The sequence below is a fragment of the Podarcis vaucheri genome, assembly GCF_965113315.1.
Source record: "Podarcis vaucheri genome assembly, chromosome: 9".
In the NCBI taxonomy this organism is placed as follows: Eukaryota; Metazoa; Chordata; class Lepidosauria; order Squamata; family Lacertidae; genus Podarcis; species Podarcis vaucheri.
The window spans coordinates 52,187,059-52,203,868 of NC_138767.1; the positions used below are offsets into that span (position 1 = coordinate 52,187,059).

Here is a 16,810-nt window from a genome sequence, read left to right on the forward strand (position 1 = left end):
CTCCCTTGGCCAATAAAGCGAGATGAGCGCCGCAACCCGAGTCTGCCACAACTGGACCTAATGGTCAGGGGTCCCTTTGCCTTTAATTAGGGTTCTGACAACTGCAACTGAGATACAGTCAGGGGGAAGAAACGCTGCATCTCCTCTCCCAGCCAAGAGCAAGAGGGTTCAGTCCTGCTAGGTGCTACTTCGCAAGCTTCAAAAAAGCATCCTGCAGCCCACAGGATTGAATCCTGATGAGTGGAGGATTCCATCCTGCTAAGGTTTGCTTCCCCAGCACATTCTCTGTGGGGAATATGCTGGCAAAGCAGACTACTGTAGCCTTTCCACCCAATGCCCTGTCCCTCATGGCTGCACATCACCCCAGATGGCCCAGCCTGATCCAGGGCTGCCCCAACCCAACTCAGCCAAAGTCCAGATCCCCTCTAATCAGCCCAATTTAGCCTGCAATTTGGCTGAATCTGGTGCTCACTCACAACAGAAACCCTAAGGGGTTTTCTTACTATGTTTTGGAGTTGGGGAATCCCTGATGTATAAAGCAAGACTAAACCATATCCTTTTGTTCTAGGAGCACACACAATCCCTGCGAGACCTGAGATAGGTCTGTGTACAGAACTCTAATAAAAGAATCTCCAAATGCAGTTGTATCCTGAACCAAAAGAGCAATTGCAGCCGTGCCAAAGAAGGAGCTGTATCAACTTTCTGAAAGTACAAGCATTCGGACCTGTTATTGTAAGTGATTGGAACTACTGGTAGTTAAAATGCTGCACTGCAATGACATTACAGCTAAAATATGAACAAAAGTGCACAATACTTGGGAAACTTCATTATCAGTAGCAGCCGTGAGGCTTGTGTGCACTTTACTTGTGGTTTCCTAGTTGCGCTGTGAAACTTCACTGTGTGATAAATTACCAACATTTAAGTTCGTTTCAAAATGACAGGATAAATGTGTGCTACTTGAACACTTTCTCAAGGCCCTTTTTTGTGTGTGCATAAACTAGTACTGAAGCAGTAGAGCCATGGCTGGTTGTGTGTGTGTGTGTGTGTGTGCGTGTACATGCACTTTTAACAAATAAAAATACATTATAGAAGCAAAATATATATTTTCTACCCATACTGACATAGTTCAACTAAAGAGAATTCTCTGTGATATAATTACAGTACATACATTTTACAATTTCAATTTAGATTTGTATCCAAGCAGAAAAAGAAAAGATGGAATTCGCCCTAAGGCTCTGAAGCTCACTGAATAGCCTTGGGCTATCAGCCTAATGCACCTTGCTGCTCTGTCCTCATTTGGGTTGGGCAGAAATGTAACAAGCACATAGATTGATTTAGGCATAATTTGGCTGTGTTGCTAAGAAATTATCTGGGCCAAGTGGCTGATCTCACAATCTTTGTTGTTTTGCTTATGCCACAAGCAGCATCGCAGCTGCAACAGGTCCAAGTGCAAAGATTGAACAAATGATATTGCAAGCAAATAAGCATTCTGATTGATGATAGGTTTTATTTTTGGAGGGTAGGGGGAACATCATGTAGCACAAAAATGCTTTCCGCTTCATGTGTGAAAACTTTGGGTTATGCCGCAGATGAATATATATCTCAAGCAGCTGACATTTTAGGGGATGCTTCATTTATTATATAAACCATAAATGAATGTGGGTCTAACCTGTCCCTGTGCTGAGTGCCTTTAAGTAAGGTGGCTGCTTCGTCATGTGTGAGAACTGCAGCCACATTCATAATAATTTATGTATTGTTTTCATGGTTAAAGGTAAAGGTAAAGGTACCCCTGACCATTAGGGTCCAGTTGTGATCGACTCTGGGGTTGTGCACTCATCTCACTCTATAGGCCGAGGGAGCCGGCATTTGTCGGCAGACAGCTTCCGGGTCATGTGGCCAGCATGACTAAGCCGCTTCTGGCGAACCAGAGCAGCGCATGGAAATGCCGTTTACCTTCCCGCCGGAGCGGTACCTATTTATCTACTTGCACTTTGACGTGCTTTCAAACTGCTAGGTTGGCAGGAGCAGGGACCAAGCAACGGGAGCTCACCCCGTGGCGGAGATTCAAACCGCCGACCTTCTGATCGGCAAGTCCTAGGCTCTGTGGTTTAACCCACAGCGCCACCCGCGTTCCGGTTTCATGGTTACTGATGATTAATTGTCATAAGCCACCTTGAGAATTGCCTGAGAGTCAGATTCTGTACTTGAGTATAAATACGTTTTACATATATAGGACAAGCCTTGACTCACTGCCTAGAATCTCTTCATTGATATTATCCACAGTTAACACTAACTGGGATTCTCTGTTCCAGGGCTTTTCTTTCGGTGGGAACCTGCCAGAACTCAGTCCCAGCACCTCTCAGGTAGGCACCATTGCTGTTCTAAGAGAATGAAGGAGGCATTCATGGTGAGTTCCACCACCTTTTCTTCTTGAAAAATAGCACTGCTTTGTTCACCCATATTTCTAAAGTGGTTAAGAAAGCCAGATTTAGAAGTATCCCAGTTATGGGATACCAAAACAGAAAGCCCAAGCAGTAGGATTTCCAGCAGAAATTATTACAGCTTTTATTGCCTCACTGCAAAATTAAACTACAATGCTGGCTTTTGGAGGCAAGAGCTACCCGTTTCCTTATAGATGTGCACCTTATAGCTCTTTAGCATTCAATTTGTTCTAACAGTATGTCTCAAGCAAATCTTCTGTCTCAAATTAGTAAAACTGGTCTGTGTGCAGGATTTCTTTGTAAGCATTCTGTGCACTGTAAATAACTTTTGACACTGAATGTACCTGAAGCACTAAGAAATTTCACTTAACCTAATCTAAAAAACAACAGCTATAATCCAGCAAAAGTTATCATTTATTCCTCCTGCCTCTTGCTATAGCCTGGAACGTGCCCCAAAGCGCCTCTCAATTAATGGAACACACATCATATATTTTGGCATCTTTTGTTTTCAGAACATGAAAATAATTGCCACCTTAACTTTTTTACACGATCCCTTTGGAAGTGTTTTATCTTATATATATTTGTATTAAATCCCACACACCAAAGAAAACGTGTTTATTTAAAAACTTATTTATATATAATATTTATTATCAATCCACAGGATAGTTTGATTGCTACATAAAATTCATTAAAAGCTATTTCACCTTTACAAATTGTAAAAAAGAAAAGAAAAAAGAAATAAAAAGAAAAAAAGAAAATGTGCCACAAAGATGCAATGGTTGCTGACAACCAAGTCACTGAATTGTAAAATTATAAATTTGCTGTAGAAAAGATTAAAAAAAGTAAAACAATTAATATTCACTTTAGAATTTTACTTTGAATAAAATATCCCACTGTATAAAAAAATAAAAAAGCTTACTCTGGTTAGAATTAGAGTATTTCTCTCTCTCTTTAAAACCTGGGAATTTGCATAATATATCTGTAATAGATTTTCTTCTATTGTACCACACAGCTTTCAAGCATAGCAGATTAGACAAGTATAAGGTAAGCACTCTTAAAAACAACCTGCGAAATGTACAGGAGGAGGTTTTACTTTCCTATTTGATTCTTTTTCCAAACTCCAAGGCGACATTAGCCAGAAGAGCCCTGGGAAGGAGCGAAGTTGAGGGTGGGGAAGAAGGGGCTTTAAGTGTGCCATTAATAAGAGCAAGATCATGAAAGGCCTTTTTTGCAAGTGCTTTTTCTTTTTTTCAATAAGGTGCAAAAGCAGTCTGCAGTATTGCTAGTACAGCACTGCATTATGTACATATTCACAACTGATTCTGGGGAAAAACAAAAATCAAGCAAGTTCACATTTTTCTTTCCATTCCGAGGTTTCCAGTTCCATTGTGGCCTGAACTGCAAGAAATGGAGGAACTTCATTTGGGGAGGGGCTCTTGGTCCTCTTGTTTCCTGCCCCTGGGCTGTAACCTTGGACCTCTGTCCAGCTTCACGTCTACATTCTGTTGGTTGGAGTCCTGAGTTTAAAATGCTCCAGTGCTGGAGTTGGACACGGTCGCCTTCCGCACTGTCAAGGCTCTTCTCTCTTCGGTTTGCTGAATGTACATTAGATGTGCTCCTCAGAGCCACAACAGAGAATCCGCCAAGAATGTGCCAGTTTATGTGGCTTAGCTGCTCTTGACTCTTGACTGAGTAATGTCTGACGTTTTCTTGATGACGCTGGCCCGGTTCTCGTGATCCGGTGGCCTGTTGCTGTTGCTGTAGCTGGTGGAAGCCGAGCACACGATTTGTTGCAGAGGGAGCTCTGGGAAAGGCCACGAGCTGTTGTAAGGCAAGGGACAGGCTTCTTCCTTAATGGTGACCTGGAGGTCAGGCTTGTTGGAAGTCACAAAAGTAGCCATCCCAGGAAGCGGGTAAGGGGAGTTCCTGGACCCCAAGTTGCTGTAGTATTGTTTGCCGCCAACGTTTTCCTTTTGCCAGTGAAGATGACCCTGCAGAGAAGAGACAAGAGGGTTTTATCCATCCCACATACAGCATAATCAGGACACCTCTTGCAATTGGAAAAGTCATTTGTTGTAGAGGAGGCAATAACCACACTTGTAGGATGACTGTTGTCATAGTGTTGAGGGTACAGAAAGGGACTCTTCACCCCAGGAGGATCTAGAATGCAAGGCAGTTTCCCCTCTCCCTCAACTGTGCTCCATATTGCAACCTGTTTGTTTTGGGCCTTACTGACTCCCTTCCTTGCACAATTGGCCCTAGGCGCCTTTGCTTGGCCATGCCAAGTGAGGTGCGATAAAAGGGCCCCCAGCTCCCAACTTAGCATGTGGCAGAAGTGCTCCTACACTGACACATGCACTGTCTTATCATCCTGACTTTCATACATCTGGGGAAAGTCTGGGTGTGTGTTTGTAGCTTCTTTATGCCAACTGGGAAGCCCCAATTGCCCAGGGTTCCTGATTGCCTAGGCACCTCATTCGAACCTGTCACTGACTACACAGCGGTCAGGGAGCTGGTGCACATGCCAATATCAGGGGTTGTGCAATGGTACACTCCCTCTCCTTGTCCATCCAGCGTCTGTGTGGTGAAGGAGGAAAGTCTACAGAGTTTCACTGATGCAGTACACATTGTAAGCATACATAAACATACACACTTACGACTTACCCTGCCCTGTTGCAGGGTTGACAACAAAAATCAGCTACAGAAGCTATAGTGAAGAATGCTTTTTCTCTCATACAAGAAGTGACTGTGAGGCTGGACAGAAATACTTTTGGTATTTGCAGGTACCACATGTGTAAGAAAGCTTTCCATCATGGCTAGGAGAACTTCCTGCCATTGTGTTCAACCACATGTGAGCTCAGGAAATCCAAAAGTGGCAGCTTGCAACCCAGATACGACAAACAAGCAAGCTGCAACTAGCTTTCATAGTCGGAAAATGTTATGCACAGTTGCTTGTTTGTAGCAGTACCCAACTGAAAGACTTCACTGCTCATTTTGAAGGAGAAAAAAGTGTCCTATTACAGATTGCTGCAGCAGTGCATTAACTTGCAAACACCATGACTCCTGAAGTGTGAAGGTAAGCAAAAAGACATGCAGTTTTCAATGATAATTAGCTACGCCTGGTGCAGATACACACCAGCCCCAATGGCTGTTCTGGGTCAAAAAAAGCACCCCAGAACACTACGTAAGGAAGCTTTGGCCTCTGATGACATGGCACAGCAGTTGTGCAGCACAACTGTGTCGTGTGGGTGCTAGAGAGGCCCTGATCCAGCAATGCTGGCACCCGGAGATCAATGCAAGGGCACACTCTTTGCATTGATACCAAGGCACCTTGAACTGATTGTATCAACTTCTACCACAACTCAGCCCAATTTGCAAGCCCAGCTGAGCTAGAATGCTTGAAAAATGCTGCCTTTGGAGTAATTCTAAGGTTTCTGCAGCAACAGGGTTGCTACTGAGAACTGCTTGTGTGCGGCTGGCACTCCAGAGGAGTTGTGCTAACTTTGAGATTCCACTTCCCTCATGGAGAAGGAGCAGCTGCAAAGCAAAGTCCCCCAGGGACTTTGCGTGTAGAAATACCGTCTGCTGTGCTAGGGCCGAAATATGAAAACGCCTTGTCATGGCTGTATTTTTAGTACTGCTTTGGCGGTTCAGCATTGTAAGCTGAAGCAAAGTGGTTATAGCCATTGGCTGAAACAGAGCGTTTATTTATTTACCACGTGGGTGAGCAACATGGCATGGTTGCCTCTGCTAGCAGCATACATCCCTGGGGGCTTTTGAGTAGAAAGCGAATGGCTCTTAAGTTAAAATCCTTAAATTTTACACCCCAAAACCATCTCAGTTATTTCAGTGGCCCTGCTCTGAAGTAGGTTCTGGGATAGCAGTCTGTGGAACTCCCTCCCCCTTAAGAGGCCTAGTTGGCTCCCACCATTTCAGTCTTTAGGTGAATGCTGAATACTTTTATTTTTATTTTTGGCCAGGCATTTGGGTTATTTTAATGGTTGGGTTTCTCTCTGCTATGCTAATGCCACACCAGTGTTTTAATCTTATGGATATGGCTTTAATTTTATTGTATATTTTTATTCTGTTGTGGGCTGCCTCCAGGGCCTTTGTAGATGGAAGGAGGGGCAGAAATTCCTAAACCAGCAAACGAACACCTCTACCTTCAATTCACAGAAGAAATGGACTGAAGCATATTAGGGAAGGGGGCGGGAAAAGGAACAAAAGACTTATGAAATATATTCTGTTCCTTTGCTTACCTGTGCACTTTCTTCGTCACTCGGTATGCTGTCTGTTGTCTCACTTTCTGTGGATAAAAATATGCATACTGAGAACATGTGACAGGATGTTTCTTCTTATTCAATCATGGATTCCATGCCAGCATTATGAGGTTTCTCCAGAACCAGCGACTCCATGTGGGGAAGGGCTGGGAGCATCAGATGCCCCAATGTTCAATCCCTTGTATCTCTAGTTTGGGCAGGGAGAGGACCCCCCCCCCCCCCCAGATACCCTGGACACTTGCAGCCAATTAGATTGGCTAAGACTGAGGTTGATGGTCTGACTCAGTGTGAGGCAGCTATGCCACTGAAATGCCACAACAGTGCCAGACAAAAAAAGTCACTTTACTAGGACTAGATTATACTAGAATCAGAAGTTGGTAAAGAGGATGCAAAACTTTCTATTTGGGGGACACTGCTAGAACGCGGCCTGCTGCATGGTCAACAGCCCCTTCTCAACCACCTCTGGAGCTACAGACATAAACATACATCAGTCTTTGCACATTCTTCTGGCTGACCTCCAAGCAGCGCTATCGGCACCCACACCCAAGAAGCAACGAAACTTCTTTCACTTGATAATATTTATCTAGAACATGCAGCCTCAAGGCCTTTTTAAAACACACACAAACTGGTAGTGTATTAGGTTTCCTGCTTCACTGTGTCCCCCAGAACCAAGCCTTTGTCTGTGGTATAGCTTACACATCCCACAATTTCCTCTGTCACATAACAGGATTTCATGTACAAGTACATGTGTATCAGCCTTTAATTCCTAGATGCAGCAGCACAGAGACAATTCAGGCAAACAATGTTCTCTTGAACCCTGTGTAAGAAAGCCTCTTGCCCTTCGGTTCCCATTCCTCACATCTCAAGTAATTTTATTTAGACACGCATACATACTGAAATGTATACTCCACTTTTCTAAGTGAAAGCCAAAATGGAGCTTTTCCTAAGAAGCCACATTTGCAATCATCTTGGTTGTGACACCATGCACACTTGTGTATTATTATTATATACTTGTTTATACCCTGCCTTTCCCCATGAAAGGGACTCAAGGTGGCTTACAGATAAAAACAGAAACCGCTAAAAACATATTTTTTTTGCACACTGTGTGAGGTTTACTGAACATATATGTAAAGGATAATTTTAATAATTATTCCGTTTCTGTGTTTTACAGCAGGTTTAGGTCATTTGTTTCTCAGAAGAAATAATACCTGTGTTTAGCAGAACCCAAGCACTAAAAGAATCTGACAACTATTCTAAAATAGAAAAGAAAAGCACCTACCTACCAAAAGTTAAAACATGGCACTGACTGAAACCAAGACCCCAAGTTATTTTGCGAGTGCAATGTTTCTTACCTGCACAGGAGGAGACTGGGGAGATCTGTAGTGGATACAACTGACTCACACTGCTGGGTTGGTCATCACATTCTGTTGTCACTTCCACTACTTGGCAAACATCAGGTGGATTGGGAACTATCATATGATCCTCAGAACCACACCCAAAATGTGAATCTCCTACAACTTTGCATGATAACAAGAAAGAATTGTGATGATTACCCGTGCCTGCATTAATAAAGAGCATACATTACAGTCAAGCAAAAAGCACTGTTATGGACTGTAACTTCACAATGGCTGGAGATCTAGCCCTAAGATTGGTACACTATGTAGAGTCTTAAAACTTGTCCCATCTCAACCAACATCTGAAACCAGGGTTTGAAGACATGGTTAAGAGGGGACTTGGTTAGGAATCAGATGGAAGGTTTGACTATGAGGAAGAGAGGGGAGCAAATTCCTGATTTGCAAACCTTGGTTTGCTGGGGCCAGCATAATGTATATACCAGAACATTCAAATAAGTGCATCAGTTTTAATTAGCCTTCCCTTGATATGAAATATGCTATAATTAAAATGACCTTTCATTCATGATGAAAAGTATTTCCTGTTTCTGAGTTTAACATGGAAAATGACGGTCTAGCCACAAAAATTCTTCTATTTCATCTCCTTCCCCGTCACCTTGTTAGGGTGTTACGATGCTGGATTCCTACTTTAGCTGAAAAGTGCTGTCAAAGTTCTGTAGTGTTTTTTCACTGGTGAGAAGGATTACTACTGAGACCCACTCGAGCTAAATAAACCATTAAATTTCATGTCCACATTTGTTCTTAAGCGTTCTCAACTAAAGCAAAATATTACTAGGCCACATCAAAATACGAACTCCTGTTGCTGTAATTCCGCCGTGTTACCAACCATATAGTGAAACTGAACTATAAAAGGCCACAGTTACTGCAGTAAGAGTTTACCAGATACGAAAAGGAATGTGCTGGGGCGACTTACCTACAATGTTTATTGTGCTGTCGACTTCAGCTTTTATTGCTGGAGATAAGCAGTAATCAGAAAACCCCTGGCATGTTCCATTACTCAGTTCATACGACGATTCCTCTGGTTCTTGCTGAAAAAATAAAATAAAAAAATGGAAGTGTGTTAAGATTGTTGAGTATACAGAAGAGCGATCTCCTGACTATTCTTCGTTAACCTTTCCCTACCCTTTGTCCCTGACACACCCTTCTCAGCCATGATGGTAGGCCTAAATGAAAGTCAAATGGTTGTTTAAGCTTCCCAAGATCAGACTGAAACAGCAACCTTTCCCAGTCCTTTTCATACATAAAAGCAAAGTGTGAAATTCACAAGGTGCCTTCCAAGAAATGTTAATGCATGGTTTGTAATGAAAAATTAAACATTACAGAGTTGCAAGGGTGAGGCGCTGCCTGAAACATTTATTCCTATAATTTGTCTATGAAATGATGAGATATTTACCTTAATTTGTTTCATTTTGTCTTCCTTGGGTTTCTTTCCTGTAGAAATGTAAGGATTCATTTATTGTTTTACAATAATTTCCTGGTAAGACTGGACAATTCTGCCTAGCCCCAATATACTCCAACTTGGGGAGTCACTGGACTCAATGTTGATCATAATTATAATTTACGTGGTACTTGAAATGGCCTAGACTACCTATTCAAACCGTAATGAAATTAAGGAAACTTGGACAGCAGTACTGCCTGCAGCTTACCCTGCAAAACCGTCAACTGGGGTGAGGAGCAAGATGCCCCACTAAATTTGGAATTCAAGGAAAAACTAGTTGCTCCTAAAACCATGGAGCTACTGCTACATCTTTTGTCTTCTCATCCCTGTATCTTACCTGACCTGACATATGACAGGCAGATATACAGTGTCTTGTGCCAACCAGGTAATCTTGCCCAGTGTGTATTTATTTTGTATATATATTTCTCTTGTATTAAGAAGCGTTTTTATTTGTTAACGTTTTGCTCTTTTTGTGAGGCACAGAAGTGAAGACGTTGCACAATTTATTATTATTAGCGAGGATGTTAAAGACCAAGTGTGCCTGCTATAAAGGAGACAATCTGACTAATGTAGGAAGCAGCCCACTATCAGCATGGCTCTCTCGATCTCCAGAATATCTGCAATGTTCCTCTCATTTACCTTTCTTTAAAGGCCTCTCAGATAACGGCAGCATCCGATATACCCGGAAGGCATTATTTCCTTTCTTTATGCTTTTGTCCTTGACTTCTTCAATATCGGGTAAGGAGTTCATAGCACATCGAAAGTTTGCCTTCCATGTCTTTGGGTCTGGTTTATCAACTCCTGGCTGGAACTTCCCTAACAAAGAAAGAAAAACGGGATTCATGGTATGACACACCTTATGCTAATAAATACAGTGGTACCTTGGGTTAAGTACTTAATACGTTCCGGAGGTCCGTTCTTAACCTGAAACTGTTCTTAACCTGAAGCACCACTTTAGCTAATGGGGCCTCCTGCTGCTGCCGCACCGCCAGAGCACAATTTCTGTTCTCATCCTGAAGCAAAGTTCTTAACCTGAAGCACTATTTCTGGGATAGTGGAGTCTGTAACCTGAAGCATATGTAACCCGAGGTACCACTGTAATAATAATGTTGATGATTATAATATTAATAGTAATATTAATAATAATGTTATTTATACCCCGCTTGCTCAAGTACACTCCAAACCTCTCTGCATTTGGCCCATCAAATCAGCAATGAGATGCCAGGCACAGAGGCCTCTGATAGACATTATGACGCTGCCACATATACAGGAATGGAGGGGGCAGCTTCGAAGAGGCAAAAGGATGCATGTGTGGATCTGCTTCCCCCCCGATGATTAAATAGCTGCAGCTATATCCTCGTAGCTGCAAGAGCCCCACCTGCTCACTGCACTACAGCTGGGACACTGGGGAAAGGTGAAAATGTGGAAAAGCAAAATGGAACACTAGAACGCTGAAAGAAGAGATAAAACCTCCGCAATAAACCTGCCCCAATAAACCTGAGCTCCTCTTACCTGTGTGAATAGCCCAGTTCCTAAATAAAGGAGCATCTTTTTCAACATCCCACCCATGGCGTGCTGCATGCATCCAGGGAATCTGAAAAATCATTTTTTCCTGGAACAGAAAAAAGGAGGAAACAACCACAATTATCAACTTGCAGATATAGAAGTCTTAAACATTCTTACTTTATAAAACAGGTAGCATTTGTACAACCAGCACCTATTTTCCACTGCTTTCTCGTTTTCTGGCTCAATAATGTTCTGCATGGAATGAAAGTCAAAGTTGTTGATTTTACTGAGATTAAGCAAAATTACTAACTGCTGCAAAATATTCAAAATAAAGCTGTGAACTAATTGAGGTACTATTGGATGTGCATTACTGTGATTTCAGGCAAACATTTCTAATTTCACTGGCCTCTTATCCTAAGCCTTTTGATTACCTGAATTACTTAAGGGTGTGGACCCTCTGGGAACAGAAATGTACATTTGGAGAATGACTAAAACTGGCTCAGAGTTCATAGAATAAGGCAGGCTATAACATTTCCCAGAAAACCATGAATATAGAAACCAAAATAGTATGGGTTGCTTCACATGTCATATGGCAGGCATGTCCAACTTCCATTAGGCTGCGTTCTGGTATCCAGTATCAAAAACTAACAGTGATCTACCACACTCTCCCATTGTCATTCTTCAACTTAAAACATACAGTGGTACCTCGGGCTATCTACTTAATTCGTTCCGGAGGTCCGTTCTTAACCTGAAACTGTTCTTAACCTGAAGCACCACTTTGGCTAATGGGGCCTCCCACTGCCGCCACGCCACCACCGCGCGATTTCTGTTCTCATCCTGAAGCAAAGTTCTTAACCCGAGGTACTATTTCTGGGTTAGTGGAGTATGTAACCTGAAGCATATGTAACCTGAAACGTATGTAACACGCGGTACCACTGTATTATATTTGGCTGAGGAAACCCAGCCAGATGGGCGGGGTATAAATAAAAAATGATGATGATGATAACAACAAATTATTACCACACCAGCCCCCTCCCAGGGCCCTTGGTACGTGTGAGAAGCCAACATGCCCCAAAATGTCCCATTCCCCCTTTACCAGAGGAAGAGCTCCATGGGGAGTGGGGGCAGCGGCTTGCTTTCAAGTAAATGCAGCTAGGTTGGAGCTGGAAAGGTGAGGAAAGTTCAGCATCCGCACAGAACTAGGAGGCAGAGGGTGTTTTCTTTCCACGGGAACCGGTGGAAAGGGGGAGAGGGAAGAGGGAAGCCACTGTCTCTCCCTCCCACAGACCTTCCTGTGGCTCCCTCCGCGGCACTGCAGTCTGTGCAGAGCCCGCACACCTTGTCTTTGCCTTCCTGCCCCGGGGCTGCGGCTTGCAGGGGGCAGAGGCAGGCCTCACACCTTTCCAGGCCGGCCAGCTGACTGGGCGTTGGGCAAAGCCGGTGGCCAGAGCAGGGTGCTTGAGGCAGCTGCGAGGGGGCGCCAGCGCCAGCCAGAGCGCTTGTTGCAGCAGCAGTGAGCAAGCCTGGCTAAGCAGAGCCTCAGTCGCTCCGGCTGAGCGTATGCTAAGGGCGCCTGGTGGCCATGGGAGAGGGTGGTGGGTCGTGATTGACAAAAATCCATTGCGCAATCGACACGTTGGAGATGTCTGTCATATGGCATTGAACCCTGTCCTAACAGGCTCACTCCTTTTCACTTGCACATGCCCCATAATTATTTACTTCCCAGTGTGCAGCTAACCAGGGTGGATAAAAATCATTAAATATATATATATATTTTCTTTTATTTAAATTGGATTTTTTTAAATTTAAATCGGATTTTTAAAATAAAATGCTTTTGGAGGAAAAATCTTTCTAAAGATAATTTTCTATCTAAGTTACATTATCGTCCAAAGGCTATTTATCAGGAAATAAGGATTTGTTATAAGGATAAGTTTTTCATGCATGTGAAAACTCAGTCTAAGTTTGTTTAAACGCATCAGTTAACAAACATGGTAAAAAAGGTAAAGGGACCCCTGACCATTAGGTCCAGTCGTGACCGACTCTGGGGTTGCGGCGCTCATCTCGCTTTACTGGCTGAGGGAGCCGGCGTACAGCTTCCGGGTCATGTGGCCAGCATGACTAAGCTGCTTCTGGCGAACCAGTGCAGCGCACGGAAACGCCGTTTACCTTCCCGCCGGAGCGGTACCTATTTATCTACTTGCACTTTGACGTACTTTCGAACTGCTAGGTTGGGAGGAGCAGGGACCGAGCAACGGGAGCTCACCCCGTCGCGGGGATTCGAACCGCCAACCTTCTGATCAGCAAGTCCTAGGCTCTGTTGTTTAACTCACAGCGCCACCCGCGTCCCTAATTGTTTTAGTTAAATACAGTAAATTGTTTAAATTGTTACTTATGATTAATTTTCTCCTTCCAATAAAGTACAGCAGAAAAGTTGTCCAAATATAATGAGTTAACTTATTAAACCTCACAATAATTTCATAATTATCTGTCCATGTCAGTAATTTTTGATAACTGTAAAAACTGCTATGAAAATTTATGCAAGAATGGGTCTTTCTGTAAAAAAAATAATGGTTTAAATCAAGTCTTGCTGACTAGTGATTTAAATTGATTTAATTTAAATCAAATCCACCCTGCAGCAAACCACAGTTTTTGGTTACACTCATTCCAATTTTGGTTATACTCAAATTAGAGTTTGATGAATGCTAATGCTGGACTAATTCCCCTAGCATCAAATCACTCTGTGGCATTATGAATGTACCATGTATCAACTGTCTACTTTATTGATCAGGTTGGTTCTCCCTTTGCTTAGATTCATGCAGGCTATAAAAATGTTTTATTTCACCTGGCTTTTGATGGGTTTTTAATTCCATTCCTTAGTTTTGTTTAAACAATGGTTTTGCTTTAACTGGTGCTTTCCTTTGCATTCTTGTTTTCGTATCACCTCATGGGCCCATAATAATGTTTAAAAACGCAGGCATGCCTTACCTCGTTTAGCCATTTCAAACCCGGTATTTTGTTTGAATTTATTTGTTCCTCCAGCCACGGCCGCATTCGCATTCTTTCCACTGGCATTGTTACCTTTGCAAGAAGAGAAAGCACAGCTCAATTATTTGACAAGCCAGGTGTGCTTCCTTTACATCAGTAGCAGGGAAACTCTGGTGCGTGGACCTTATTAGGTCTCACGGGTTGGGCTGCCATGTTGTTTTCAGCAAGACACACACCCCCTCCTTTTTCCTATGACATATATGAAAAGTTCAAGCTGCACTTTGAACGTCAAGACGTAGTCAAAGGGAAGAATTAGGAGCAAACTTAAGAGTGAACTCTCAATTTCTTCCTTTGCAGTTGAGTCACATTATAATAATAATTGTTAGTATTATTCTTATTATCCAACAGAATTAATGATGATGCTGGTGATGATGATGATGATGATGATAATAATAATAATAATAATAATAATAATAATAATAATAATAATAATAAAGCGATAGAACATCAGGCATTAAAAACTTCCCTAAACAGGGCTGCCTTCAGAGCTCAGGATCCAGCCCACTCACCAGATCTTGATTCCCACCACTACTTTACATTATACACAGAAGTGAAATTAACTATAATGTTAATGTAAAAAATATCTATCTATAAACTTTACGGTAATATTCAACATGAAACTTGGGAACAAAGGCTCTGCCTACAGCGCAGGCCCAAGATGGTCAGCAATGCATGACTTCCCACTTTGCTCACCTCAAGAGAACCAGTCTCTAGGACTGCATTGGAAGGCTTTAATCACACTTTACTTCTTTGGAGGGCATTCTTGATAAGACCTTTCTGACAATTTATCTTACAAGCAATTGTTCTACGCTATATTGTATTTCATAACAGTTCATTGGAGATGATTTTCACTGCAACACCATGTACCTACGCTGAAGTTTAAAAATGAAGTACAGTGGTACCTCAGGTTACAGGCGCTTCAGGTTACAGACTCCGCTAACCCAGAAATAATACCTTGGGTTAAGAACTTTGCTTCAGGATAAGAACAGAAACTGTGCAGTGGCGGCAGCGGGAAGCCCCATTAGCTCAAGTGGTACCTCGGGTTAAGAACAGTTTCAGGTTAAAAATGGACCTCCGGAACAAATTGAGTTCTTAACCCAAGGTACCACTGTACCTCTTGAGTCTCACAAGTTTTACTGAAAGACTTAAGCATCTGCTAAACTTTTCCCAACAGAAGTTGATGACACTTTGCCTGTAATCCTCTGCATGACTACTCAAAACAAAGCCCGTCATATTCAATGGCCACATGTATAGGATTGGGGCATTACATTACCTGGGCGTAATGAGTCTTCTGAGTAAACATGTCTTGGATCGTGCTGTGAGTCGCTTTAAATTCAGGGGGATTTCTGAGCAAGCATGTAATCCTATGCACTCTTAATTTGAGAACTCTGCATGAGTCAATGGGACTCACTTCTCAGTAAACATGGAGTATCAGGTTGTTGTGCACTTTACACTTTGGATGAAATACACTCATCTATTTTTATTTGCTTTATACTTTATGGAAGGCTGCAATCATAGATTCAATATCATATTCTGTAACAGTGACTGATGAGCAAGTAATACCATAGAATAAATGATGAACCTGCAATGTAATATGTCAGTAAAATGAAGCCAATGTAATTTTAGACATCATATATTTCATGAATTAGGAATGTGTTCTGCCTCTAAATGGGTAGTAAGTCATACTGTAAGAAAGCAGGATGGTATGCTGTACTGGAGAGATCATGGCTAAATATAGAAGTGAATTCAGCCCTGATCAACAAATACAGGTGGGATTCAGGCAGGTAGGATTGCAAGAGCCAGAAAAGCCTTGAGAGAAGAAATCAAATGTGCTTTCTTTGCTTACTCAAAGATGGAACTTAAGCAATTATTAAAACATTTCCCTATATATAGATATAACTGTTCTCTATGACCAAATCCTGTTGGCTTCTGGAGGGGCTTGATTTCCACAAGAAATTAGTACCACCGCTGCTACAAAAAATCCATCAAACATCATTTGAAATTGTGGGGAGGAAAATAACAAAGAGGGGAAAGATCATTGTGCAGGTACGGAACACTGAGAAATTAACTGCTTCATTTGCCTAAGAGAAGGAAGATCTTTCTCTCTGACAGACAGAATATTCTTAAACTTTTTTCAGTAGACATTTATTTTGATTATAGAGTATGCAAATCATACATCAGGAATTAAAACCCAATCAATATAATTGTTGCGTCAACAATGGAAAGTGGAGGTACAGTGGTACCTCGGGTTAAGAACTTAATTTGTTCTGGAGGTCCATTCTTCACCTGAAACTGTTCTTAGCCTGAGGTACCACTTTAGCTAATAGGGCCTCCTGCTGCCGCCGCACCGCCAGAGTACGATTTCTGTTCTCATCCTGAAGCAAAGTTCTTAACTCAAGGTACTATTTGTAACCTGAAGCGTCTGTAACATGAAGCGTCTGTAACATGAAGTGTCTGTAACCCGAGGTACCACTGTACTCAGAAAGTGGGATCTACTGGTAGAGATCTGCATGAAGTACTGGTAGATCAGCAATAATTTCTGACTCTTGATTATGGCAACAACAAAGAAAGTCCCCACTCCCAAATTAGACTGCTGAAAATGAAAGATACCTGGGATTGAGGGAGGAGAGTTAACCAGGAGTGGTTTTGTGAGGACAAACAGTGAGCTCAGTTGAAGTTTGGCTAATT

The 16,810-nt window shown here is 42.3% G+C and overlaps 1 protein-coding gene and 1 long non-coding RNA gene across 7 annotated transcripts in view; one reads left to right on the top strand and one right to left on the bottom strand.

Moving 5' to 3' along the window:
* Nucleotides 1–132: 132 nt before the first annotated feature.
* Nucleotides 133–3,563, top strand: LOC309540784. Its single transcript, XR_014223488.1, has 3 exons — nucleotides 133–732; nucleotides 2,313–2,363; nucleotides 3,454–3,563. It is a non-coding gene; the product is annotated as an uncharacterized lncRNA (long non-coding RNA).
* The window catches only part of IRF2 (interferon regulatory factor 2), a 39,125-nt gene continuing 25,354 nt past the window's right edge, over nucleotides 3,040–16,810 (bottom strand). For all 6 annotated transcript variants that reach the window (XM_082237918.1, XM_082237917.1, XM_082237921.1 and 3 more), the window contains 8 exons: nucleotides 14,063–14,155; nucleotides 11,084–11,183; nucleotides 10,211–10,387; nucleotides 9,527–9,564; nucleotides 9,047–9,161; nucleotides 8,074–8,238; nucleotides 6,701–6,747; nucleotides 3,040–4,432 (listed from right to left, as the gene is read on the bottom strand). In XM_082237918.1, the coding sequence (XP_082094044.1) occupies nucleotides 4,109–4,432; nucleotides 6,701–6,747; nucleotides 8,074–8,238; nucleotides 9,047–9,161; nucleotides 9,527–9,564; nucleotides 10,211–10,387; nucleotides 11,084–11,183; nucleotides 14,063–14,155 (1,059 nt within the window). In that variant the 3' untranslated portion in view covers nucleotides 3,040–4,108. The remainder of the gene's footprint in view (nucleotides 4,433–6,700; nucleotides 6,748–8,073; nucleotides 8,239–9,046; nucleotides 9,162–9,526; nucleotides 9,565–10,210; nucleotides 10,388–11,083; nucleotides 11,184–14,062; nucleotides 14,156–16,810) is intronic.